The 27,727-nt window shown below is 41.4% G+C and overlaps 1 protein-coding gene across 1 annotated transcript in view; it reads left to right on the top strand.

Annotated features, from left to right (window-relative positions):
- Window positions 1–7,629: 7,629 nt before the first annotated feature.
- Window positions 7,630–27,727, top strand: part of LOC122557849 (cathepsin D-like) — a 28,202-nt gene continuing 8,104 nt past the window's right edge. Inside the window, exons 1-2 of the mRNA XM_043705967.1 lie at window positions 7,630–7,756; window positions 19,024–19,180. Coding sequence (XP_043561902.1) covers window positions 7,695–7,756; window positions 19,024–19,180 — 219 coding nt within the window. The 5' untranslated portion in view covers window positions 7,630–7,694. The remainder of the gene's footprint in view (window positions 7,757–19,023; window positions 19,181–27,727) is intronic.

The following is a 27,727-nucleotide window of genomic DNA, read 5'->3' as shown; positions in this document are numbered from 1 at the left end:
ATGACCAGAGATGACTCGAATTCATGGTTTCAGGAAAGAGGTAGTCATTAAGGGCCGAGGTGAGAAATTTCTTCACCCAGAGAGTAATGAGCTTGTGGAATTCCCTGCCATGAAAAGTTGTTGCACCCAAATATTGAATATTTTCAAGAAGGAGTTAGATACAGTTCTTGAGGCTAAAGGGATAAAAGGGCATGGGGAGACAGTGGGAATAGGGTGCTGAGTTGAATGATAAGTCATGATCATATTGAATGTTGGAGCAGGCTTGAAGGGCCAAATAGCTTTCTCTTGCTCCTATTTTCTCTGTTATGCCATCTCTCCTGCTGATATCTTGATGCTCTGGATCCTCTTGATGGACCATTCCCAGATAGGATGGACCACACTTGGGCTGAAGACTTCCTGGTAGCCTCCATCCATCCCAGTTTAGATGGCGTTTTCCTCATCCTACCAACATTTGGAGGAACTCACCAGACTACAGGCCCTCAGAAACTCCATGTAAAAGTGAGAGATCCAGAGAGGAGCCATCCTGAGTCTTCACTTCATACCTGTGGTTGGTGCAACTTGGTAAATCTACATGCCGGTCGGGATTAGAAGTGTAAAAAACAAAGCTGAGGACTGCAGCTGCTCATTTCATTGAAGTGGTAATATTTTGGGAGAAAAGAAGTTTGCAACACAAATTTTAAAAAAACATACAAAATGGCAAAACAACTTGGAAACCTCTGGATTATTCTAGCTTTTACTGCGACATTCAGAGATGCAGTCAGTCATATGACACCATTGCATCATGCTGTGTCTGAACACTTAATGCACACATAATAAAGTTCTTTGTGTTTCCTTTTAGTGCTAGAATCTGGGTTGCTGTTTCTCAAATCACAAAGGAGAGAGAGTGGAATTTAAACACCCGAGTTGTTGGGTTTCAATATCTAATCCACTTTAGCACAGCTCTGGAATCGGAACTTTAAATAGTTTTTCTAACTTAAAATCAAACACACTACATTGGTAATGTCCCAATAATAAGACTTCTGACAATGTTTGCAGTTAATTAAGCATGTTCTTGTACATTTAGGCTTTTATATTTTTCTCATGGTGTGTTGCTGTATATAATCACTGATAATAGCACAGTGAAGGAAACTAAGCAACTGAGACCTGAGTGAACAGGACAATTATTTGTATATCTCCTTACCCACACAGATCAAAGGATTGGGAAATACATGAAATAATGATAAAAAGGAGTATATTGCATATTGAATAATTTCCATGTCAATCAGGCACAGAAAAAGAAATAAAAGGAGGAAGGAAATATTACATTTAGATTGATGAGGGAGACAGAAAGGAGAACTGAAATAAAAATTGTTTTGAAATTGCCAATTACTCTCATAATCTGCAAGAACAGGATTCCACAATTAAGAGTTACGTTTCAGTGCCAGAGAAGTTGACTGGCATTAATTAATCATGTTGAGAAAAGGGTACTTGTATATGGCAGACTTCACAACCTTATACCATTAACTGCATCTCAATGGTAAAGATTGCAAGCTGCCATCTTCCTCAACTAATGACAGACAGATTTTACTCAGACAGTTATTTGAGAATAAAAGTATAGCATCCTATTTTATGAAAGATATTTTTAAAAAGTACAAGAGGCACCTGAATAATTGAAATGGTACAGTAAACCAGGGTTTTTAAAAATAGACTGTACTAAGATCATGTAGCAACTGAGGTTGTAGGTTATTTTGTATGATAAGTCAGTTTGGCATCATGAGGTTGGTGCCAAGTTTACATTCAACATCTCACAGAGGCATTCCATCATATGCTTCGTAAAGTGCAAGCAGTGCACACACAATTCCACTGATATCATTTTGTATAATGTCTTCTGTCTACACTGTCTGAGGTGCATCTTGATCTTCCACACATTCAACCTCAGATGTTGCCTGACTAACCTTTTGATAATCCCTGTGTCCCCAGCAAAAGCAATATGATCATTGAAGGTTGAAGGCTGAGGAAGAAGATGTCCTTTGGGATCCCTGGTAAATCCCTGAATTAGAATCTCCATTTGAAGGATGGTCTACTTGATGTGCTCTCGAACACAAACTTCATCATTCTTCCAGTGTGCATGTCAAGTGTACACTCCCACACTGATGTTGGTCCAATCAGAATATCCAAGCCTTTGATTTGCTTGCTTCTTCTGCAATTCATCTTAAATATATGCACTCTTGTTTGTGCTTCTTTTATAAGTAGGAACAGTTTCTCCCTAACCACTCTATTCAGCCTGCTCATGATATTGAAAACCTCTGTTAGATGTCCTCTTAACCTTCATTTCTCCAAGGACAGTCTCAACCTCTTCAATCCATTCTCATTACTGGAATCACTCTTGCAAATCACTTCTGCACCCTTTCCAATGTGTTCACATCTTTCCTACAACTGTACATTTCGGCACCCACAACTGTACATTTCGGCTGCGATCTAACAAGTATTTCCCCACTCCACCAACTTGATTGCCCCTACACTGGACTGAACACTACTCTGAATTTCTATACTATCCTCCTTACTGTTTCCAAGTTCGAAATTGTCCCTGCACACCAAATTTAAGATCATTAATATATTTCGGGAAAAGCAAAGGTCCCAATGTCAACACCTGGGGAACTTCACCACAAACCTTCCTCCAACCTGACAAACATCCATTGTCCTTTACTCTCTGTTTCCTATCAGTCATTCTTTTTTATCCATGTTGTCCTTTTTTTCCATGACCTATAACTTTCCTCATATGGTGTTGTATGGCACCATATGAAGCAACTTCCAGGAGTCCATAGTATATTCCACGTTAACAGTGATATCCACATTGAGCCTGCCATGCTACTTATTCAGAAATCTCCAGCAAGTTAGTTAAACACAATTTCCGTTCAGAAAGCCATGCTGATTCTTCCAAATCAACTCATCTTTAACCATATCATTACTAATTCTACCCTGAATAATTGTTTCCAGAAGCATCTCACAACTGACATTAAACTGACTAGTTTGTAATTGCTGGGCTTGTCCTGACAATTTTCTTGAATCAGGCCATATTATTTGTTGCATGGTAACTATAGCTATTGCATTGTGGAGTGACCCCCAGCCCCAACGCTTGGTCCTGTCATGGTACTGGTTGCTTTCAACACAACTATCCAATTTTCACCTACTTATTGTCCCCATTATCAGCTTTTTTTTCCCCCTGGCCTACTGTCAACCAAATCTTTGTCTGGCTAACTTCCTTTCTGTCTCTTTGGGCTCCATCTCCATTTGTCCTCTTATTCCTTTTCCTCCTTACCCTGCCAATAGCATATGTACCATATTTTCCTAGTTACTCTCAGATCTGAAGGAGGGTCACTAAAACATGAAACATGAACTCCGCTTTCTTTTCATAGATGCCGCCAGTCCTGCTGAGTTTCTCCAACAATTTCCGTTTTTGTTCTGGTTATTAAGATAAAGTGTATGAAAGGTGTCTCTGTTATGTGTTCTTGTAGTTTGGTTCTCACATGCTTGAAATTATCACTCTTTAGGCTAGAAAGGTTTAGAGCGTTTTTTTTAATTCCAGTTTCCCACACTGCCTCTGATGGGAGGTTGTCCCCGGTCAGTGTTGTGGTACAGAATCAATGACAGCTGACTGTAGCCATGAATATACCTGTATTTGAACAAATATAATACAATTGGTTCCTGCCTAATTAGTCCCCAGCTCTATACAGCTCCTTAAATCATAATGCCCCTATCCCTATGACTGTTCCAGCCATTAATCTTTCTAAACTAAAGATTATCAATCAGCTTCTTTTTATTTTTGAAAACAGAATAAGCCCCAGTTTTTTAAATACTGCATATTATTCTCGTAAAATATTATTAGTGCTGCTGCTTAGGTGGGAAGGTGTTCCTCCATCATGTAGATTTGGTATTTGATGTTGCCTGTGTTGAGTTGGCACATTGCCCAGGCCACATTGAGAATGTGGATCCTGGTTTTGCAGGAGTTGTGCTTTCCTTTGCTAACATTGTCTTGCTGGAGAGTGATGTTTCTGGTGTTCTGTTAATAATCTTTTCTCTGCTATAAGTCAAATTTGGATTCTGTTTTTTTCTAATTGCTTACAAGTTTCAGAATCAAGAATCTATACCCTTGGAGTCTACCTTCAGCAACAATGTTTGTTGCCTCCCGATTTTCATGATTGGAATTTGCATATGCACAATTTGTCATTTCAACAGAGTAGGCAGAAATTTTGTATATTTTGTAAAGTGCTGACTTCTTTCTTGTACTTTAATGAATTGTTGTCTCACTTCCCTCTGGTCACTTGGAGGGTGTAATTTGCTTGAGTAGAAGTCCTGTATTTTCATCTGTTCAACAGTTCTGTCATGTCAGCCATGAAAGGAGTGGATTAGAGTGACAGTTAAGCAATGTTTGGATCATTCATTATTTTTTGACATTTCTCAAGGGTTTCTTTGATGATCTAGACATGGCTTTATGTAAACCTATGTCTCTCAGGGTAAAGTGTTGATGAGGGAACAATGTTCAGAGAATTCCTTAAATTCCCTATTTCTGAACCGGGTGTCATTGTCATGTATTTATCTTCCCAGAATTCCTTGCTCAGCGAACAGATCTCAGTCCTGATGCAGAGCTTATGCTCAAAACATCGAGTCTCCTGTTACCCTGATGCTTCCTAACCGGTTATGCTTTTCCAGCACCACACTTTTTGACTCTGAAACAGGTTGCATACTGCTAAGGTGATTGTTGTGGCTCTCAGGTTTTCATCATCAGGGTAAGATGGAACTTCAAGTAGTAATCTATGATTATGAGACACCATTCTTGATAATTAAAAGAGAAGCTCCTACTGTTTGCCATGTTCGAGATGGCACTTCAGTAGTTACCATCTCCTTTTCTACTGTGTGTTTCAATACTGCTGGTATACACTACATGTAGACACCTTGTCTTCAATGTGCATGCCTATTCATGCACAGCTGAACCAGCTCTGAGTTTGCACTTCCCAACTCCCATGTTGGCTTCATGTATCTCTTGGAGAAGTGCTTCTTGTTTGGGTATGATTATTCTTGATCCAGCTCGCACAACACCATCTTCTGTTGAACCATAACCTCTGGCAGCCCAGAATTGTTGACTGTTTATTGTATGCCATGTCATCCCTAGATCACTTGCTGAGAGAGCCTCTTAGCTGGCCCCATTTCTATTTGATTAAGTTTTGGAGGTGTTATATTTACTGGCTGATGGATATTTATACCTGGATCTTCTTTTCTGTCTTTCATCCGTGACACCAACTAAATAGTCGCACCATTTCTCCACTTTGCTTGTAGTTCAGAATCAAACCATAACACCAAAGCCTTCAGAGTAACCTTTGTAGTCTTGTTGGTGCAATCTGAATTCTAAACCCTAGTAAACAACATGAGTGTTTGGTAGGGTATTTGAACCTGATATGACAATACTTATGTTATATTCTGTAACATTAGGGCTAGACATGGGCAATTGGCATTGATGAATCTAACAGAACATTCATTATAGCTCACTAGGCTGAATCTTACATTTTTAAAAAAATGTCCAAATTTTGTTGTTTTTTTGTAGTTCTGGGATTTTTTTTGCCTTGTTTTACCAAACATGCCTCATTCATTGCTACCATGGCTCACGGTGTCTCTCATTCATCTCAGATTCATGCCCCACTTTTCCATCATTCCCAGAACAACTCAAAACTCTGCACATAGCCATTGAAATATTGGCAACTTCTGTGCCAGTGCCATTTTTAAAGGCTCATAGTCTGTCATTCTATTACACGCAACACCTCTCCTTAATTGCTCTCGCTACCCGTGCCCTTACTGTACAAACCTTCCACACCATTAACTTTGTATGCATTTATGCTACCATTTCAGTACCACTTCACTCCAAATGCATCAACACTAACCAAAGTACCCCCATTCTTCATTCCACTGCAACCCTCGCATCAACCTCACTGTCACTCTTAATCATTGCACATCACTTCTAACCATAGACTGTGGCACCTTCTCTCTCTTCCAGATTCAGTTAGCCTCCCCATAACCTCTGGGAAGAAGGGGTTGGCTCCCCCAGAAGTGCCTTCCTGGGCCTCTGAGGACAAGAGTACCAAACCCTCAGAGGAGGCATCAGGAAAGCTACCACATGTACATCCCATCAACCTAAATACTTATACGGATACTTCAGCGGGAAGTGTAGACACAATGTGTGAAATTGTGACGTCTCCACAGCTGGCCAAGGAAGAAACACGCCTGAAAGAAGAAGACATTTTGATAGCACTTTGGTGGCATGGATTACAAATGCTTGAATGTCACTCTCGGTTTAAGTGTAAATGTTCTTGATGTGAATCTTTAATCGGGTTCTGAGTCAATCTGTATCGCCGTTAAACTCATTCTCACACCATCCAGCAACACTTCATGGCTTCAGCTAAGTCTGGACGACTGAAGGGCTGCTCAGAGAACGAACTGCACTATCACCATGTGCATGTGAAATTGGGCCAATAGGAGGCCTTCCAGCTTGAAAAGAGAAGTAGCCTACAATTCAAGTCAGAGAAATAGGACGTCTCCATCTTGATATGTATTCTCTGTAACGTTTAAATATTTTAGATGAAAAATTGACCTTAGCAACCAGGACACTACAATGGAGGTAAAAATCTTTCACAGGTCAGCTGTGGTAGACAGTTGAAGAGGTCCTTGTAGCTTGCCTGAAATGCAACCATTACCCCTCCCCTTCAACTCCTCCCTCCCTTACCCACTCAGAAGAAGCCACTTCCTGGGGTTAGACTTCATTCAGTCTCTGACAGTTGGCCTTATGGAGGCCATTTCCCAATGTAAGTTGTTAACTGTGGGTGGGTAGCCCTTCCAACACCCATCAGACCTCCAAGAAAATGGCTCTGGGCAGGGATGGAGACTAATCCAGAACTATAATTAACATAGAAGAAAGTGAGGACCGCAGATGCTGGAGATCAGAGTGAAAAAGTGTGGTGCTGGAAAAGCACAGCAGGTCAGGCAGCATCTAAGGAACAGGAGAGTCGACATTTTGAGAAAAGCTCTTCAGCGGAAATGTGGATGAAGAGCATTCCTGAAGAAGAGCTTATTCATGCACAGCTGAACCAGCTCTGAGTTTACACTTCCCAACTCCCATGTTGCCTTCATGTATCTCCTGGAGAAGTGCTTCTTCTTTTGGGTATGATAATTCCTGATCCAGCTCGCACAACACCATCTTCTGTTGAACCATAATCTCTCCTGCTCCTCGGATGCTGCCTGACCGGCTGTGCTTGTCCAGCACCACACTTTTAAACACAGGACCATAACTGCAAAGCCAAATGCAACAACGGTTTGAAATGTGAGGCAAAAAAAAATACAACTGTTGAAAACAAGTTGCTTTGTTAGGCCAGCAACTGAGTGCTTGAGGGACAAGCTGGTGTTTTGGATATGAACATTGATTGCACAGCAGAGCAACAACTCTGGTGACAAAAAAGATGAGTTAGTAATTTTCTTGAAGCCTGTTGGTGCTCACACGCCTGTAAGTGAATGAGAGACTCGCTGAATGAAATGATCCTGCTGAAGGAGAGGTTCTAATAGGTTGAAGTGCAGCTTCGAGGAGGGGCGAGCTGGGGGTGGGGCGAACGGAGGATATTTATATTCGGGTTGACAGCCGCAGGAGGTGTGGGGGAAATTGTTTGGATGTTGTAATGAATCCGGGAGTGGCATTGTTGCTGTCGGCGGCATTTGCTGTCTGTCATGGGCTCGTGCGGTAAGAAAGGGTTTTGGAAGGATGGGGAGATGACTGAGGAAGCCTGGGTTATAATGAGGGATTGTTTCGCTGGCTCACCGGCCCGCTGCTGCTGTTTTCCTACGAGGCGCTTCTCACTCTGATAGCACAAAAGGGCGCTGGTTTGGTGAAGGTCAGGGCTGTGCTTGGAAGGGCTTTCCGTGCCACATTTATCGCCGGTGGCAATTTAATTTCGAAGGTGTTTTGTTGCCGTTGTTAGCTTTTCTTTCCGTACTGTGCATTCGAGTAGTTTCCATATTTACTTTCAACACGGAGTAGTCAGTATAACCAACTCCCCATTGTATGTATGTAAGCCCTTTTATAAGCCTTCATTTAATTTTTTCAATGCTTACCGAACTTAAACTGATCTGACTTCACTTGGTTTTTCCGTAGTTGAATCTAGCCCCTGTTGAGAATTAATCGGTGCTCTTGAGCAATGGGGAGACTGGGTTTTGTAAGTGTTTTTTAACCCCCCCTTCGTGTCGTACAAAAATAAACCAGCGTTCAGTCCCCTATGAACGGGTAGGCTTGAGCTGCCTAGCCTGGTTAAAGTTGTTTTATTTCAGATTACTGTGATGTCAGATGATGGAGCAGATCATTTCGTAAACCGGATCACGTTGCCTGTGGTGGGATTGGCTTCCAAGAGTGGCTTAGGCTCTCTGCCTGTATTCCTGATGAAGGGCTTTTGCCCGAAACGTCAATTTTACTGCTCCTCGGATGCTGCCTGAACTGCGCTTTTCCAGCACCACTAATCCAGAATCTGGTTTCCAGCATCTGCAGTAATTGTTTTTACCTAGTTTTTTTTCCAAGAGTGTGACTCGTGATGGCAACGCTGGAAGTGGGTGCTGTTAGAGAGAGGCACTGGAATGGTGGAGGAAATTTCTGATATTGTCATGATCTGCACAGCACTCTGTATGAACAGGGTGGGTTGAATTAAAGTTCTGTGCAAGGGCTGTGCTTCCCAGACTTTAGCCCCCACAATGACCCTTTTATCAATGTTTAATTGCTGTAGTGACTCCCTCCATTGAGAACTTGGGACTGGAATAGTGGTCTGTTAGCCTGGGATGGTCATTATGTTGATCAGAACTCCATCATGGTCACAGCTTAGCACCCCAAACTTTCAACTTGCAATTCCATTTGGGATCTTGACCCTCTCTTTTTGAAGCACCACACTAACTTCTGTCACTCTGCATCAGATTACAACATGGGTGGTGAGCCTAAAATGGATTATTCCTTGCCCAGTGTTTTTGACAAAAAGTCAGGTAGAAGAAGGTGAGGACTGCAGATGGAGCTCAGAGTTGAGTGTGGTGCTGAAAAAGCATAGCAGGCTTAGAAGCATCTGAGGAAGGGGTGAATTGATGTTTTGGGCATTAGACCTTCAGAAATCTGAATACTTATGCCTGAAACATCAATTCTCCTGCTCATGGTAAAAACAAGTCAGTCTGGTATATGGGTGATTACCATATATAGCAACATTTTGTATGAATGTGTAATATTGTTACTTTCAAGGACTGGCTTCAGGCTTAGACTTCACTTTGCCTTTCCTTGATTACTACTTTGGGTTCCTCACAGAGCAATGTGGCATCAAATCTCATGATTAAGGTGTTGAGGGGTGAAAATTTCTGCTTCTGGTGATGGTGGACAGGAACTTAGTTAGGAGGGGTGGAATCATTTACCCAAGCCCTGTAGTTTACATGCCTCTACCAGGATTACATTTTTTAGGTTGGAAAGCTCATTGTTGGTATTCTCTCATCTTGGTGGTTAGTTTCCAAGTGGAATGGTCTGCAGGAGACTTTCATCCCAACATCTGAAACTTTCAGAAAGGTGTAAATGAAACCAGAATTACAGATCAGAGTGATCGGTTTTAATCTGATCAAAATAACTGAAACTATTCAGACTGGGTCTCATTTCTTGACAGTTTTTGTGAAACCTGGTTCAACTCTGTCAGCTAATCAGTGCAGCTATTGTAATTTGGTAGCTTCCCCTTTTTTTTAAAAACTATTTTCAGTCCAGAAAAATGTGTTGAAATTGGGTAATAGAGGTTAAAACTACCATCCAATACAAAGCAAAACAGTACAGACTAATATGTATGGTGTGATTTGCATTGTCTCACAATGAAACATAACTGCATGTACAATGCTCTGTGCCTCTATATAAATGACTCTCACTCAATGGGAGGGGTGTGCTACCTGTGCAGTCATGGTTATCACAATGTGGGCAAGGAGCAGAGCAAGGACTTGTAATGTTTGTTTACTTCAGTGTCCACATAAAACCAATATCCTTAAGGGAGTCCTTTTTTAAGTCCTCACTTACAACGTTTTGTTTCAGCCTTCCATGAGAGTTGCTTTTGGAGGCTGATGTCAGTGGGAATGATGGTCAGGTGAGTACATTACCTGTCAAAATGATCGAAGGCGGTGTTGACCCTGACAGCTGTGGCACCTTCCTGCAAAGCCTTGAGGCATCTGGGACAGCTGCTATGCAATCTGTTGTGCTTCACGTACCCACTGGGTACACATCTCCACTCCTGGCACCTTCCCCTGCAACCGCAGGAGGTGCAAGACTTGTGCCCACACCTCCCCTCTCACCTCCCTCCAAGGATTTCCTTCGTCATGATCGAAACAAAAGACTCATTTAGGGCTTCCCCTGTCTGTTCAGACTCCACCCACAAGTTCCCTACGCTGTCCCTGATCGGCCATACTTTATCCCTGATCATTCTCTTATTCCTCACATATGAGTTAAATGCCTTTTTCATACCCACTCCTGACTCTCGTCAGTCCATTTCTGAGCTCGTTTCTAGTAAGCCTGTGATCCTCTACGTAATCTGCCTTCTTCCTATGGATGGGAAGTTCATCTGGTCTCGTCCTCCAAGGTTCCTTAAGCTTACCCCTTCTTATACATCTCAGAGGAACAAATTTTTGCACCACTTGCAAAAACTTTCCTCATTCCTGAAGAAGGGCTAATGCCCGAAACGTCGATTCTCCTGTTCCCTAGATGCTGCCTGACCTGCTGCGCTTCTCCAGCAACACATTTCCATCTCTGATCTCCAGCATCTGCAGACCTCATTTTCTCTACACATCATTGTCACCTAAGGAAGCTAACTGCACCTCTGTCCTGAATTCTTCCCATTGCAATGTTGCATCACTTCCTGCAATGCACCGCAGACAATGACAATTCCAGAGTACACCTTATGGAGCATGTTCTAAAGTTGATTAGACTGGTCAAGGTATTGAAAATTGAATTTTTCAGTCATCCCTTAGTCTGCTCTCTAATTTTCCTGGTTATGCTGTGTTTTGCAGAGCTTTAGAGATGGTACATTGGTGTTATAAACCATGTCCTGAGGGGATAAATCTTGTCTCCCAGGATCCAACCCTGCACTAATAAAATCTTGCAAATAACTGTGGCCCCTGGGAGCTCCTCCAAATATGTCATGCACTCTTAGAAACCAGCACACCTGCAGAATTCTTTCTGGTACAATGAGTGAAATTTCTTCTCAATTTCCTAATGCAACTGGCTATTGGGAGCTCTAATAGCCGTGTACAGTTGATTACACACTGTACCTAAATTAACTATCTGACTGCTCTGAACCCAACAGTTCTATTGGGATACTACCTGCATCTGCTGCGAATCTTTCATCAGGTAGCCTTTAAGTAGGGTGTTGGTCTCCTTCTTTACCTACCTGTACATTGTAGTCTGCAAATTGCAGTGCTGTTCTCCTGTTGAACCATGAAATTTACTGCTGATGTGGAAAATTTAAGGTTGCCATTACCCTGGGAGCAACTGGCATGGGGTCTGTCTCCAAAGCCATAATGCTTGTAGGAATGTGTACAAATCTGTGACTACCTTCTCAAAGCTTTTTAACTGTCAGAGGCATTTGGAGCTAGTTGATGCATGATCACAACCACCATTTGTATTCCAGCACAGAAGGAGGCCAATGTGCCTGCCCTGGCTTGTTAAATTAGTATTACCTAATGCCAACTGTTTACATTTCCCATAATCTTGAACAATGTATAATTCAGATCATCCTCAATGACGTTTTTTGAATGTCTCAATAGAACCTGTTTCCACTAAACTTCCAAACAGTGTGTTCCATGCCCTAACTATTCTGGAAAAACAAATTCCTTCACTGTTTTTGCTGATTAATTTTAAAAATCTTTACCCTGTTATTGTCCCTTTGGAATGAGTACAATTTCTTGCTGTCTACTCTATCCTGCCTACTCACGATTTTGCAAAATCGTATCCTTCTCAGCAAGAATAGCAACCCAACCTCTTTAATCTGACTTCATAACTGAAGTTCCTCATTCCCTCTTGTGTTCACATGTTCTTCTCATTTGTCCTAGTTAAGATTCATCCTGACCTCCTTCCCTCGATTCCCAATTCACCCACCCTTTGGCGTCAGCTGATCAGATTTAGTTCACAATACTATGATGAGGGTCATACTGAGTAATCTTCTCTGTACTCCATAGCTGATCAAAAATTGCATGTGTGGATGTGGTGCGGATCCATAAAGTGAACTAAAAGCAGGTAAAAGTTTGAATTTCTGTTGACGTAGCCTTCATTGCTTGAAGAGCTGTGGTTACATACAAATTTACAAGTTATGAATAAGAGAGCCACTTGGGCAGTCTCTGCTGTTCAGTAAAATTGTGGGTGATCTGATTATTCCTGCTTCCGGTTTACCCAAACATTCTTCACCACCTTGCTCATCAATAATCTCTTAATCTCTGCCTTTAAAATATTCAAGGCCTTTGCTTCCATCATCTTCGTGTTACAAAAGCACTTTCCACGCTGAGAAATTCTTCTCATCTGTTTGTCTTTAAAGTGGGTAACCCCTTCTTTTGAAGCAAAGACTCTCTTGTCTCTCAAGAGGAATGATCTTTTTCAAGTCAACCCTGTTGTGACCCTTCAGGATCATGTTTTACTTTTCCAAACTCTAGAGTTTATGCCTTGTGTGTCAAACTTTAAAAAAAAAACTCACTTTTGGGTATTTATTCTAGTAAATCTGAAATACTTCCATCCCTCCTTTAAGTGGATCATTGAACACTGTTCCAAAAGTGGTCTCACCAATGCCTTGTAGAACTGAAGCATAATATTCCCATTTTGTGTATTCCATTCCCCTAACAATTACTGGCAAAATTCTATTGACTTTCCTAATTGCTGTGGCCAAATACTAATGTTTTATGATTTGTGCACCATGATGTCATGCTCTCATGCACTCTCCATTTTAAGTTGCTGCTTTAATGCTTCCTGCCTCATTCTTCTGCCTCGGACAGCACACTGAATATGTGGTTAGCACTGCTGTCTGAGTGGGGACTTGGGTTCAGTGCCTCTGTCTATCTGTTGTTCGCACACATTCTCCCTATGTCTGCATGGGTTTCCTCCCACTCTCTGCAAAGAAGTGCAGGTTAGGCAGATTGGCCATGTTAAATTTCCCTTAGTGTGCAGGATAAGGGGAATGGGTGGATGGATCTTGTTGGAATGCTGTTTAAAGTGTCAGTGTGCACCTGATAGCTGAACAGCTTGCTTCCATACTGTAAAGATGCCAAGGTTTAATGAAAATGGGCAATTACATAATTTCCCACATTATAATTCTTTATAACAAATTTTTGCCTGCTCCTTGGGGGTCAGTCTGGGTGAGATCATCTTTGGAGCATTGGTGTGGACTCAACAGGCCACATGGACTTTTTTCTACACTGTAGGAATTCTGATTCATGTAACTTATATCCTTTTTTGTTTTGTAGCTTTCTAGTATCCTGTTCACAATTTCTCTCCTTTCTAATTAGCAACATTTTATAGTTCTATATATATTTTTAAGTTGAGGTACCAATACTTGTGGTGTACCACTTTGTTATATGTTGTCATCAGAAAATTTCTCTCCTTATGCTTTGTTTCCTATCAGCTAGCCACGACCATGTATCTTTGACAATATGTTTTCACTACGCCAGGAGCTCTTATTTCCTGCAGTGACCTTTCTGGCAGCTTCAAATAGATTTTGGAAATCTAACTACTGAATTTTCCTTAATCCCGCTGATTTTTCTCTCACTGCTGTGTGCATCACCAGTCCATGTGCAGCAGCAATATCTAGAGTGATAGATTAATGCATCTTCATGGTGATGGGTGTGCATAGCTCCTCCCAAGTGCCATTGCATGTTTTAGGTTGTGTTGCTTGTTCTCATTTGACCAACCCATGGGCATGTTCCAACCTCCCATAAGCTGCACCCAGAACTTCTCTCCAGACAGTCTCCTCTCCCTTCAAACCTGATAGCAACTTCTTTACACGAGGCAAGTAGCACCTGATTTTCAGCAATCTAGCTACTTCTTAGCAATGTTCATAGGTAACATTTCAACTCTGCAGCTGAAGCCCATCCATTGACACCCATCCTTCTCTTTTGTCACCTCTTTCTCCCCATCCCTCTTGATCCTCCCAGCTTTATCCTGCACCAGCTTCCAACACCATTTCTCCTGGAGCATCCAATAATTTTTGTACTACCTTCACTTTCCCTATTTAACCCCCCCCCCAAACCCAGGGTCATTTAACATGCTCTTACATCTTAAAAGGTGGTTAAGGCACAGCTGCCTCACTCCCTGGAGTATAGGAGTTGGGATGTTTTCAGATTATACAGGTCATTGGTGAGGCCTCTTCTGGAGCACCATGCCTAGTTTGTGTTGCCCAGGTATAGGAAGGATATTAAGCCTGGAGGGGTTTCAGAAGAGATTTCAGGTTAATGCCCCATTTCCAGCAAAATCCTATCACTCTGGATGTCGCTGCTGCACATGGACTGTGGTGATGCGCACAGCAGCAAGAGAAAGATCAGGGGGATTTAAGGAAAATTCAGTAGAGACTGGGACCTTTATTCTCCTGGAGGGTAGGAGGTTGAGGGGTGACCTTTTTGAGGTTTATAAAATTATGAGGCATACAGAAGGTGAATGGCAGGTTTTGTTTGAGGGTGGTGGATTTCAAGACTAGAGGGTATATTTTTAAGTAGAGAAGGGGGCAACTTTTTATTATCAGTGATTCATGTATGGAATGAACTTCAGAGGAAGTGGTGGATGCAGGTCCAGTTAAAACATTTAAAGGACATTTGGAATAGTATGTGAATAGGAAAGGTTTGGAGGTATATGGGCCAAGTGCAGGCAGGTGGGAGTAGTTTAATTTGGGATTAAGTTTGGAATGGATTGGTTGGACTGAAGGGTCTGTTTCTGTGCTGTATGACTCCATGCTTCTCCTGCTTTGAACTCCAGTCTGTACCCTAACTATTGACCTGCCACATGTTGTGCAGCTGCCTTCCTCAGACCCACAGGATGAAGCCATTGTGAAATACAGCACCCTATAGACCAGCACCTGCTTCACGTCAGATGCATTGTCCTACCCACAACGTGTTGGTGCTTTGTGCTACTGCTCTGAGAACCAGCCTTGCCATTTTCCAGTGAGTGGTTCTGAGGATGGTGCCATGGCTAGAAGGTGCAAAGTGTAATTCTGAGGGGGTCAAAAAAGCTGACTACTTTTTAAAAATTATATATTTTCAAAATGGGCAATCTCGCAGTGCTCAATGTAGCCAAGACTGAACACATTGTACTGTTTTGCAACCTCTAACACTGCATATCCCAGGTAAAGCTAACACAACTGGCTAGGTGATAAACTAGCTATCTCTGCTACTTCGCAATCTATTATGTTAAAATGAGTACTGATGCTTTTACAGTGACCTCTTCACCTTGTAATGGAAACCACAGGCAGCTAAAGCTACACTTTCAATTGAGCAATCATCCTAGAAAATCAGTCACCAAGTTGACAGCATGGGAACACATGCATCAGTCCAACTCTCCATGCTGACCAGATAATCTAAATAAACCTAATCCTCATTTACCAGCCTTTAGTCTATATCCCTCTTAAACGCTTCCTATTCATATACCCATCTAGATGCCTTTAAATGTTTGTAATTGTACTAGCCTCTCCTACTTCCTCTGACAGCTTAATCCATACACTCACCATCCTCTACATGGAAAAATTGCGCCTTGTGTCTTTTTTTAAAAAAAATCTTTCCCCTCAACTTTTGCTGTCTAGTTTTGGACTAATTCACCCTGGAAAAGACATTGTCTACTTACCCTACCCATGCCCCTTATGATTTTTGTAAACTTCCATAAGATCACCCCTCAGCCTCTGAAGTCAGAGGGGAAAATAGTCACTGCCTATTCAACCTCTCCCTTTAGCTCAACCCTGGCAAATTCTGAACCCTTTGAGTTTCACCACCTCCTTCCTATAGGAGGAAGACCAGAATTGCATGCAGTATTCCAAAAGTAGCCTAATCAATATCCTGTACAGCCATAACATGAACTCCCAACTTCTATACTCCATACACTGACAAACAAAGAAAAGCATACCAAACACTTCACAGCACTGTCTACCTGTGACTCTACTTCCAAGGAACTATGAACCTGCACTTCAAAGGCCTTTGTTCAGCAATACTCCCCAGGACCTTAACATTAAGTGCATAAGTCCTGCCTTGATTTGCCTTTCCAAAATGCAGCACCTCACATTTATCCAAATTAAAATCCATCTGCCACTCCTTGGCTCACTGGCTCATCTAGGGTAACCTTCTTCACTGCCTGTTATACCTCTAATTTGGGTGTCATCTGCAAACTTTGTAACCATACCTCCTTTGTTCTCATCCAAATCATTTATATAAATGACAAAGTAGTGGTCCCAGCACTGATCCATGTCACCTCACTGGTCACAGGCCTCCAGTCTGAAAAGCAACCCTCCACCACCAACTTCTGTTTCCTACCTTCAAGCCAGTTCTGTATCCAAATGATGATCTGTGTTCCCCATGATCTAACCTTGCTTACCAGTCTACCATGAGGAACCTTGTCAACTGCTTTATTGAACTCCTCAATCCTCTTTTTGTTACTATTTGATAAAAGTCAATCAAGTTAGTGAGACACTTTCCTTGCACAAAGCCATGTTGACTCTCTCTAATTTGGTCCTTGCCTTTCCAAATACATGTAAATCCTGTCCCTCAGGATCCCACCACTGATGTTAGGCTCACTGGTTTGTAGTTCCCTGGCTCTTCTTGCCACCTTTTTTAAAATAGTGGCACCATACCCCTCGCAGGTGCTGGACGACTGGAAGTTGGCCATCATTACAATTAGCTCAGCAAGAGGCCCAGCACTCACATCTCTAGCTTACCTCAGAGTTCTAGGGTATACCTGATCAGTTCCTCAGGATTTATCCACCGTTATGCATTGTAGGGCCTCCAGCACTGCCACCTCAGTAATATGGACATATTTAAAGATTATTTTTATTTATTTCACAAAGTTTTTTAACTTTCATATCATTCTCTATGTAATAAGCACATGCAAAATATTTGTTTAGTATCTCTCCCATCTCCTCTCATTCTACACATAGGCAGCCTTGCTGTTCTTTAAGGTGCCCTGTTCTCTCCCTTATGTTTTTTAATGTAATTATAAAATCCCTTTTGGATTCTCCTTGACCCTATTTGCCAAAGTAATCTCATGTCCCCTTTTTGCCCTCCTGATTTCCCTCAATAAAACTTCTATTGCCTTCTAAGGATTCACTTGATCTGTGTCTATACCTGACATGTTTTGTTTTGACTTGCTTGCTCAAAATTCCTATTTTCATCAAGACTGAAATAGAGCATGGCTTTAGTTTATAATTCTGGGATCTTTATCAGTGCTGATTGACTGTGTGCAAGTCTCCAGTCTGTCTTAGACCCTCCAACTCCAAGTTGCTAGCTAGATAAAAGCCTATGTTCCTCCTGCAAGAAGGAACACAATTTGGCTCAACTCATCAAGGAACCCACAATTGGACACTGAGCTCCATAAAGTTTAGATAAAGTAGCAGATGTGGTGTTGATGCATATTGAATATTATAATAATAAGCCCCATTGATTTTTGAAGGTTTTTATTTTCACTATTTTGAAATGGGAATTCCTAAACCAGGGTTTAGGAGCACTTTGGCGTATCTCAAAGGACTTGCATTTTAAAAAGGAAGGGATTAAATGGAACAAAATCTTGCCATCTGATTTTTAAGAGGTGGGGAGAGAAAGCTGTCCTAATTTAAATTCACCTCTATCCTTCTGTCCATGACTGTTGGTATGTCACGTGCAATAACTAATACAAAAGACTTGTTATAGACAGCAATTCTACTGAGTTTGCTTTTTACACTTTCCTATAATATCAGTCCTCAGTGTCTTAGGGGCAGTGTGAACTTGATGGGCTGAATGGCCTGCTTCCACACTAGGGATTCTAAGTGGTTGTCTGTTGTTTATGGTTCCTTTTTATCAGGGTGTGAATAAGGTTGTATTTGCACTTGTAATGCTTCCACAATTCAAAAGTAATTTTTTAAATGGCCAATATGCTTTGAGATGTTTGTCTTTAAGCTGTGTTACATGGTGTGTCTTCATAGAAGTGTTTCCTTTATTTTTGAGGCTGTGGTGGTTCCTTTTTACCAAGGCAGCATTTAGAAACTAAGCTCTAAAACAATAACTTGGACCCTTATTTTAAATGGTAAAGAATTGTTAAAATTGTCAAAGTTGACTTTAAAATGGTGAGTAGTACAGTGGGCTAGTTTTTAGAAACAAAGACTACATAGTGTGTGAAATTGGAAAAAGAACATAACTGTTACCAAGTAATTTCCATCTAATTGGGAGCAGGACCTGTTTGGCTTTAAATCTCCAGGGGCTTTGGCCCAAACTCCTTCTGCTTTAAGGACAAGAGACTTATCCACACCTTCAAGCTTTCTTGCCACACTGAAGTTGATCAGAATGGATCAATTGTACAAAACTGCCAACATTTCAGTAATCTCGGAATAATCCAGTATTTAAAGAAAGTTGTTTTTGAGGCTGAAGATTAGAGTCAGTGCTCAAGAGTTTTAATGTATATTTCGATTAACAATGATGTGGAAGACCTAAGCTGACTTGCTGACCAAGTGTTCCATTGTTTCCATAGTAACTGCTCAAAGTTTTTTTTTGTTTGAAAGTGCAAGAAGTGGGACTTGGTGTGGGTGAAAGATCCTCTTATCAGTAGTTTTTGAATAGTTTTGGTCTGTACTACTTTGAAGTGATGTGGCTTGTATCTACAAGGTCATTTTGTTTGTTATTTCCTAACTGAGCACTAACTGATTTTAGATCAGTGACTTTCAATGATGCAACCACTTTGAAACCTCCAGGCCTGGTCTCTGTAGATGCTTGAACTCTAAGGGACAGGGAGAATTACATCAATTTTGTTCTCTCTCTCAGCATTCCTTTGAGGAAATCTCGCTCCATCCGACAAACCTTCACTGATTCTGCAGACAGCATTGAGGAACTACTTGCAGGAGACCAATCCAACAAATACAATTTGGGCTTTCCACATAGCAAGCGGCCCACTCCAGAGACACTAAAAAATTACCTGGATGTGAGTATAACTTCTAATGTTAACACAAGAGAATATCATTTCAAATGTGAAGTTGGGTAAGTGACATGACAGTAGTCATTACTGAACACCATTCTTTCAACAGGGCTCAACTGAAGCTTTATCTGTCAGCTTGCATTGTTATCAAGCAAGTCAGACCCCACTCAAAACATTTTTTAGTCCAGACCCTAACTTATTTTAAAGGCAGATGTATAGTGGATATTGCAGGAGTGATGCAGCTGGTCAAACTAGTTGGCTTTAAGCAAAACAATTTAAATACCTACTATGGTTGAAATGTGAACAAAAGAAAACAAAATTTATAATAACTCCTTTGAAAACCCAACAGACTCTATTGCAACTTACTGATTCTGTTCCACTTTTCACAACATCACATAAACAGACTCCTTGGCAAATTCAAACATCAGTTCTTACAGCCAGGAGAGACATCAGAGCAAAAGTTCAGACAAGACCTCTGAAGAATGGAGCCTTTTTTCCACTAGTTGCTTCAGTTACCAGCAGTTTTCTGACACCCTGCTAAAACTTAAATCAAACTCCAAGCTTAAACTGGGAGAACTGGTCGCTCCCTGCCATTATTGAAAGTAGCCAGTTACAGACATATCACCACCTCTACCTTTATGACACCGCTTGGGGGAGAAGAAAACAAGGACAACATAACCTTGTTAAAGGGGCAGTATCAATCACTGTATGGTGTGAGGTTTTTGTAACTTAAGCTTTTGGAATTTGTTTAACAATCCACTTGAAAGATTAGGGTCACAACCCATTTTGGTTTTTCTACAGACTTGACTGACAACTGATGAATTTTGTTGCAGTAACATTGAAACAGTTGGCTTAGTTTTTCAAAAGAAATGAAATCTCAAGCTGATCATTCTCATCCTAAATTTCATTACCTTTCTCTTCTAAATGGAAGAGGAAGATGAACAAAGTTTTACGTATTGCAGAAGTTAAAATATCCACTTAAAGAACAAAATGCAGCACACCTTTTTTTTTTGCAGAGTCTATCTGTTTAAAATTGGAGATAGCTTTTGTTTCACACTGTAGCATGCAAATAAAATCACTTTTTCAACCTGGCCACTACCTTTGGTGTGGAAGCATGTACTGCAATGTGTTGCTGAACTGAGCACAAGTTTCCTTTTAAGATGGCTATGCTAGGCTTTTTATGTTGGCTTAAAATGGTGTAGTAATCAAAGTTTTAAAAACCAAACCTAGTCCTATCCACACCTCCGAACAAAGTTGTTCATGGTCAACTGATTCTGCTAGACAAAGAAGGATTCTCAGCTTTGTGGCTGAGATTGGATCCAGGCCACCTTTAGTAGTTGTAGTATATTTTGTAATAAAGCAGAAGATTGAAATAGAATCCCAGTTTGCCTTGTAGCATCAAAATATATCATTGTTCCTCCAGTAGGCTGTTCCATTACAACATTGCCAAGCTTTGCTGTCAGTATTTCATGTGGGCTCAGTTAATAGTAAAACTTGCATACCCAGTGTGTCCGACTTCAAATGCTCTGAGTATTGGCTCTGCAATGTGTGACACAGACAGAGCTGAAGGGGTTTGTCTTGAATATCACGCTGCAAGGGGTCTGCAAAGTAGGACACAATGTTTTGACTGCTTCCCAACTGCTGTTTCTCTGCAGTGGATTAGGTTAGGCAGTTGACTTTCCTTGGAAAGGACCCAACAATTAGCTGTCATTCAGGGCTGTAGCATTTTGCCAATGGTCAAATTATCTTGCATCGTGTGGTGAGTCTACTGGTTTCATGGGTGCCTGGCACCATAGGGTCAGACCTATCATCATTGCCCATCTGCCCCTCAGTGGTAGTAAAGTTTCAAAGATACTGCCCCATCAAGCAACATTATTTCACTTTCTATTTAAAAAGGTCATGTTAAGAGGGGAAGGAGGGGGAAGTGATCTCATGAGAAAGATGTGAAAATAAAAGCATTGAAGGTGAAAGGATTGGAAATTGAGATGGAGAGCAATGGTAACAAATTTTAAAGTAGGTGAAAGAAACTAGAATGCGAAGGATGGGCAGACAAAGTAGAAACTTGTCCCCCAGACAAATGAGATTTTATCAAATGCTGCAAAAGATGTTAGGACTCAATTAAATATGAAAAATTATAGTGGCAAACTATGACTGATCTGTTGCTTAAATGTAAAAGTAAACTTTTTTTATTAGCTGGATTTCTGTATTTGTCCATCCCTTCCTGAAGCTCCAAGACTAGTGTTTGAAATTGGCAAACCTGACTGAAACTGAAATTGTTGTGACATTATCTGTTCAAGCATGTTTTGTCTGGAACCATTTTAAATTCTTTCAGTCTAGGATCATTGAAATTATAGAGGCAGTATTGTTACAATATCCTGCAATACTTTGTGAAAGTCTGTCATTTTGTGCAACATAAGTTTGCAGATTTTCTTTTAAACAGCTTGTTCAGATGTTTTTGGAGAGAGGCCTGCAGATGCTGGAGATTGAGTGGAAAAGTGTGGTGCTGGAAAACCACCAAGTCAGGCAACATCAGAGGAGCAAGAAAATTGAAGCTTCTGGCAAAAGCCCTTCATCAGGAATAGGGGCTGGGAGCCTCCAGGGTGGAGATAAATGGGGGGAGGGGGGCTAGGGAGAAGGTAGCCAATAATACAAGGTGGATGGAGATGGGAATGAAAGTGACAAATCGGAGGGTGGAGCAGATAGATGGGAAGGAAGATTGGTCCTACCTGCCAGCCATGAGGATGGTGCTGAGCTGGAAGGTTGGAATTGGGGTAAGGTGGGGGGAGAGGAAACTAGTAAACTGTTGAAGTCCACATTGATGCCCTGGGGTTGGAGTGTTCTGAGGCGGAAGATAAGGCAATCTTCCTCCAGGCGTCGGGTGGTGAGGGAGTGTGGTGAAACGGTTAAAAATTATGTCCCAATACATGTGTGAATCTAACCGGAATGGAGGTGTTGCTTAGTCCCGTGTGAATCTTATTACACACCTCCCCGTGTGAATCTTCTTATCTGTATGTAACCAGAATGGAATGTGTTTTTTAGCCTTGCTCTGCTGTTCACATGAATGTTTATATCTGGAAAAGTCTCCCCAATGTAAAGGAGACTGCAACGGATACAATAAATGACATTAGATGTGCAGGTGAGACTTTGATAGATGTGGAAGGCTCCTTTTGGGGCCTTGGATGGAGGGGAGGGTGGGTTGTTGGGGGGTGTGGACCTGACCAGGTAGTCACTGAGGGAACAGTCTCTGCAGAAAGGGGTGGAGAGGGAAATATATCCCTGGTGGTGGGGTCCATTTGGAGGTGGTGGAAATGTTAGCGAATGATGCAAAGATTGGTGGGGTGGAGTCCTGCTGCCTTGGATGTTGATCAATTGGAGGTAGGTAGCTTCTTGATCCTAAAGTCCATCATTTGGCCTACTTTTCAGTGGATCCAGTGGTGAAGAGGAGTCTTGATTTGTTTCTTGAAGAGATTGATTTACCAAGTTTGTCCCATTGTTTTGCCACAGAAGGCAGTGGAGGCCAATCTCTCCATACTTTCAAGAAAGAGATGGATAGAGCTCTTAAAGATAGTGGAATCATGGGTTAGGGGGACAAGGCAGAAACAGGATACTGTTTCTGTGGTGCTGGCTCAAAGAGCTGAAGGCCTCCTGCACATATTGTCTGTTCTGTGTCTCTGGGCTGAGACTGGGACCATCCTGGGAACTGACATTTCATCAAACCTGCCAGGAAATTTGGTAGTTGGAGGCTATTGAGACTTGAAGCCCTCAAGGGCTTCAATTGTTGAGTCAAGAATCCCAAGTGCACCTTCTCACCTTGAGGTAACAAAGTCCGGTTTAGTGTTAGCATTTCTCCAGGGCTAACTCACTCCATTTCTCTCTTTTTGTCACCTGTGTAGTCAGACAAATTCTGACCTGTAAATGTTGGCAAAGGTGCTATCTGCTGCACACTAACAATGTTAAGTTGAAGTAAAATTAATCAGCATTCCACCATTTTGAAACTGCAAGTATTATTAAATGTTTACTGTACTTTTGCTCAATAGCTCTCTGAATGCTTGTGGTCAAACCAAACCTCTTGCTGAACTATTTTCTGCAAGCTATGAAATTGTTGCAGTTACTGTTTGAGTCAACACTTTTTTTTTGTAAAAATTAGTCAATGTAGATGCAATATAATGGAGCAAACTATAGTCCTAATTTGTTGGACTGCCTAGTCTATTTCTGATGCAAGAGATGACTAGTGGCTGAATCATAGTGAGTTGGCTAATTGTCACATGCTAACCTCATGACTGCTAAAAGTGCTGCAATCATTTTTTTCTGTAATGGACTCCATGCTCTAAAATAACATCTTAATGATGAAATCTTTTAAGGCACTAGTCAAGACTGTTGTTTTTAAAAACAACACATTTTTAATAGTGACACACTGATCATTCAAAAGCTGAAAAGAGAATCTGACCAAAAGCTTGATCAGAGGCAAGGATTAACAAGTATCTTGAGAGGAGAGACTGCAGCAGTGGATAGACGTAAGACAATTCCAGTATGAGGCCAATGCAGTTGAAAGCTAATGACTAGACTGGAAGTGCAAGAGACTAAATGGCTGCAGAGACCTCTGATGAAGTGACAGTTGTGCTGTCTAGTGAGAATATGGATGAATTTTTTTAGATTTGAGGCTATAGATTGAGGGCTGCAGAACTAGTCATGCCCATAGCCAAGCTCTTTTCTGTATAGCTACAACATCTACTATAACTGACTTTTGTGGAAAATTCTCCAATATCAGCTGTGCTCAGAGAACAAATCCAACCTGTGCTGTTATCCTACCGGTCAATCTCAACCATCAAGTGATTGGAATGGTCATTGATAGTGCTATGTGCTAGCACTTGCTTGGTAATAACCTACTCGGGCACTCCATTCCAGTTCTGCAAGGGCCACAGTATCAAAAACAGCCCTAGTAAAACTAATCAATAGGAATTGGGCTTGGAAAAGGACATTGTTGACTTGTTTGGAGTCCTATGTAGCACAAAGGAAGATGGCTGTGGAGGTTGGAGGTCAGTCGTCTCTGGATCAGTACTGGGTCCACTCTTTTGTTGTTCGTTATGTAAACAAGTGAGATAGAAGGTATGGTTAGTAAGTTTGCAGATGGCACCAAAATTGGTGCCATAGTGGGCAGGAACAAAGGGTATCTAAGAATGCAAAGAGATCTTGATCACTTGGGTCAGTGGGGTGAAGTGTTTAATGGAGATAGAGTTTAATTTGGAGAATTACAAAGTATTGTATTTTTGTAAAACAAACAAGGGCAGGACTCCATTAAAACTAATGGTAGGGACTTGAGTGATTGTTGTAAAACCTAGAGGTTCAGGTGCATCATTCTTTGAAATTTGCATCACAAGTAATCCAGGTGGTTAAGGTGTTTAGCATGCTTGCCTTTGCTCAAACCTTGAGTTGAGATGCCCTGTTGAGGTTGTATAGGCTGGTGAGACCTCTTCTGGAGTACTGTGCAGTTCTGGTTGTAGGAAGGATATTAGAGTTGGAGTGTTCAGAAGAGGTTTACCAGGAGGTTGCCAGGGATGAAGGGCTTGAATTATAGGAGAGGCTGAATAGATTTGGACTTTTGCACTGGAGGAATGCCCTACAAAATCATGAATAGCCTAAATTAGGTGAAGAGGAAGGGCTTTCCCCTACATGGTAAGGGGAGGGGGTGGTTCAAATTTGGGAGGTATATTTGAGGGGTGAGGAGTTCCTTTTAAAAAGGATGATCAACTTATTCACTGGAATACTTTCACTCATCACTGTCCTCTAGTTGTTCTTCTAGAGTGTACTTTTTACAATATTTTAAGGATGAATCGGTGACACCTGTTTCTAACCATTCAAGGTGACATCTTGATTTCAATGTCTATTTCCCTTTTTCTCAATATAAGCAGTTCCTTATTTGATCTATTTGAGGCTAACGTTTGTGAGTTTATAACTTTGCAAAAACCATATTCTTCCAAAATGGGTTCCTACATTCAATGGGATTTTCAAAACTGCTCCAAAAAGGTGCCTCTTTGAGCATGGTTTTGGTTTTGTTTCTGCCTTCTGGGGAATTGTTTGCTGATCAGTTCAGTAGTTTTTATGATGCAGTTTGTACAGGAAATGGGCAGAATGACTTCTCCAGTCTGAACTGTGGAGCTTCCCCTCCAATATGTGGTTGTCCATCTATTTCCCTGATGCACCAGACCAGCTCTGCCTTTTATTTTGGTTTGGATGTGACCAGCCTCTGGCTGTGGGTACTGTGCATGTCTTTAACATAAATATCATGAGCAAGACCTTTTTTAAAATTTTCTCATTAGAAAAATAGATTCATTTTAAAATCAATTTTGTACTAAACATGGACACCTGTTAAGGTCATAATTGTATTTGACTTACTGTTTGCAATTGTGCATTTGATGCTTTTTGTAAGTAGATCATATCCCTTTAGCCTGCAAGCTATTGACATGAAGCACCGAGTGCTGGAGGGTTCGAGTTGCTTATGAATCCAGACCAGCAGCATTTTATCTTGTCAGTTCATCAAATATTTCATATATTGACACTGGGATCAGAATCTAAGCCACTTTTTTTTTTCTTGGATCGGGGTTAAATAGTTGTATGCCACAAGAGATCAAGGCATGTTTTGATTTGCTTCCAGCTTAAATATTGCCTGTTGTTTTTGCAGTTTGTGATAGTTTAACCTGCTGTAAAGTGAGGTATGAGTCATGTGCTGTTCCTAATGTTGTTGGTACTCAGATGACTACTTATGGCCACAAGGGCATGAACATTGTGGAAATCCTGGCATTGTCTAACTTGGAATTTTTGACAGCAAGAAATGGGATCAGCCATCAGCATTGTAGGAAAAATCAAGAATTTGAAAAGTAGTCATCCATTTAAGGACTTCAAAGACACAAGAGCATTTTGAGGTGGGGTAATAGCTCTTGAAGAATGAGTATTCTGAAGCATATGATGCTGGAAAGGGATGCTAGCACCATGGTCAAGTTTGCATGAACTGACCCACTAGGAGATGGTTGAAAGCACAAACTTAGATTCTGGAAGTGTCGTTAATTATGAGGTAGGAATTGTTGTCACGTCTATTAATCCTGATTTTACAAGAAAAAAAATGGTTTAGATTCTGATCCCTGTGTCAATGTGAAATATTTCATGAACTGACAAGATAAAATGCTGACTGTCTGGATCCATAAGCAACTGGACACCTCCACCACTTGGTGCTTCATATCATTAGCTTTCAGGCTAAAGGGAATGATCTACTGACAAGGTGTCACTGGATACCTTCAATGACACACTACCAAATGTAGTGAGTGGAAAATCTGGAACTTTCAGTTTGTCTTTTTGAATGGTGATGAAGAGCAGTATGTAGCATGGATAGACTTTTGAACTGACCATTCAAATACAAAACCATTGTATGATTTGACTACACCCCTCAAGCACTGATTGTTAAAGGTGCTTTTGTCCCTGTAACAGGAGCAGTTGACCCAATTCCTGCTTTACTTAATGACCTAGATTTTTCCACTTTCTGGAGACTAAGGCACAGTCACCCAAAAGTCATGATTAGCATAAATTTTGAATAATTAAAAGTCCCTGTTATCAGTGGCATACAATGGGGAGGAAAAAAAATGCTTTAGTGCAGTTTGTTGCTTAATCCTAGAGCACTGCAATCAGCTATAATTTTGTGTATTTTCCCCCTTGTTTTCGCTAGAGGCTCAACAGGGAATCTGTTCAATACAATGTTAAATCAATGCAATTCTGTTTGAGGCACTTTTAGTTCCTTTCTGTAGTTGAACTGTTTAAGGAAATGCATGATGTGCTTTCAATCTTTTTTAAAACTGCTGGTTTTTTAACAAAAATTTCCTGTTTTGTACTATTTAAACCAGTCAGCTAACTTTAGCAATGTGGAAAAGTTTTGTTTTCAAACTATATAAGATAGACACTCCTCTCTTGGTTTGGTGGCAACTAGTGTAACTTTATTGCTGGAACAGCACAGCAGGTCAGGCAGCATCCAGGGAACAGGAGATTCGACGTGGTGAAGTCCAAGTTCATCCCCTGTGGTTGGAGTGTTCCCAGTCGGAAGATAAGACGCTCCTCCTCCGACCGTCGGGTTGTTGTGGTTTGGCGGTGGATGAGTCCAATGACCTGCATATCCTCGGTGGAGTGGGAGGGGGAGTTGAAATGCTGTGCCACAGGTTGGTTGGGTTGGTTCGTCCGGGTGGCCCAGAGGTGCTCTCTGAATCGCTCCGCAAGTAGGCGGCCTGTCTCCCCAATATAGAGGAGGACCCTCCTTAATTGCCCAGTAGATGATGTGGGTGGAGGTGCAGGTGAATCTGTGGCGGATATGGAAGTTTCCTTTGGGGCCTTGGAGAGAAGTGAGGGGGGGAGGTGTGGGCGCAAGTGTTGCACCTCCTGCGGTTGCAAGGGAAGGTGCCGGGAGTGGAGGTTGGGTCGGTGGGGGGTGTGGATCCCACACCTCCCCCCTCACTTCTCCCCAAACTTCCATATCCGCCACTTACACTTCTCAGTTGGTGTCACTCATTTTGTTTT

Source organism: Chiloscyllium plagiosum, chromosome 16 (assembly GCF_004010195.1).
Source record: "Chiloscyllium plagiosum isolate BGI_BamShark_2017 chromosome 16, ASM401019v2, whole genome shotgun sequence".
In the NCBI taxonomy this organism is placed as follows: domain Eukaryota; kingdom Metazoa; phylum Chordata; class Chondrichthyes; order Orectolobiformes; family Hemiscylliidae; genus Chiloscyllium; species Chiloscyllium plagiosum.
The sequence above is the reverse complement of the archived record's forward strand: the minus strand, read 5'-3'. Positions and strand labels throughout refer to the sequence as shown.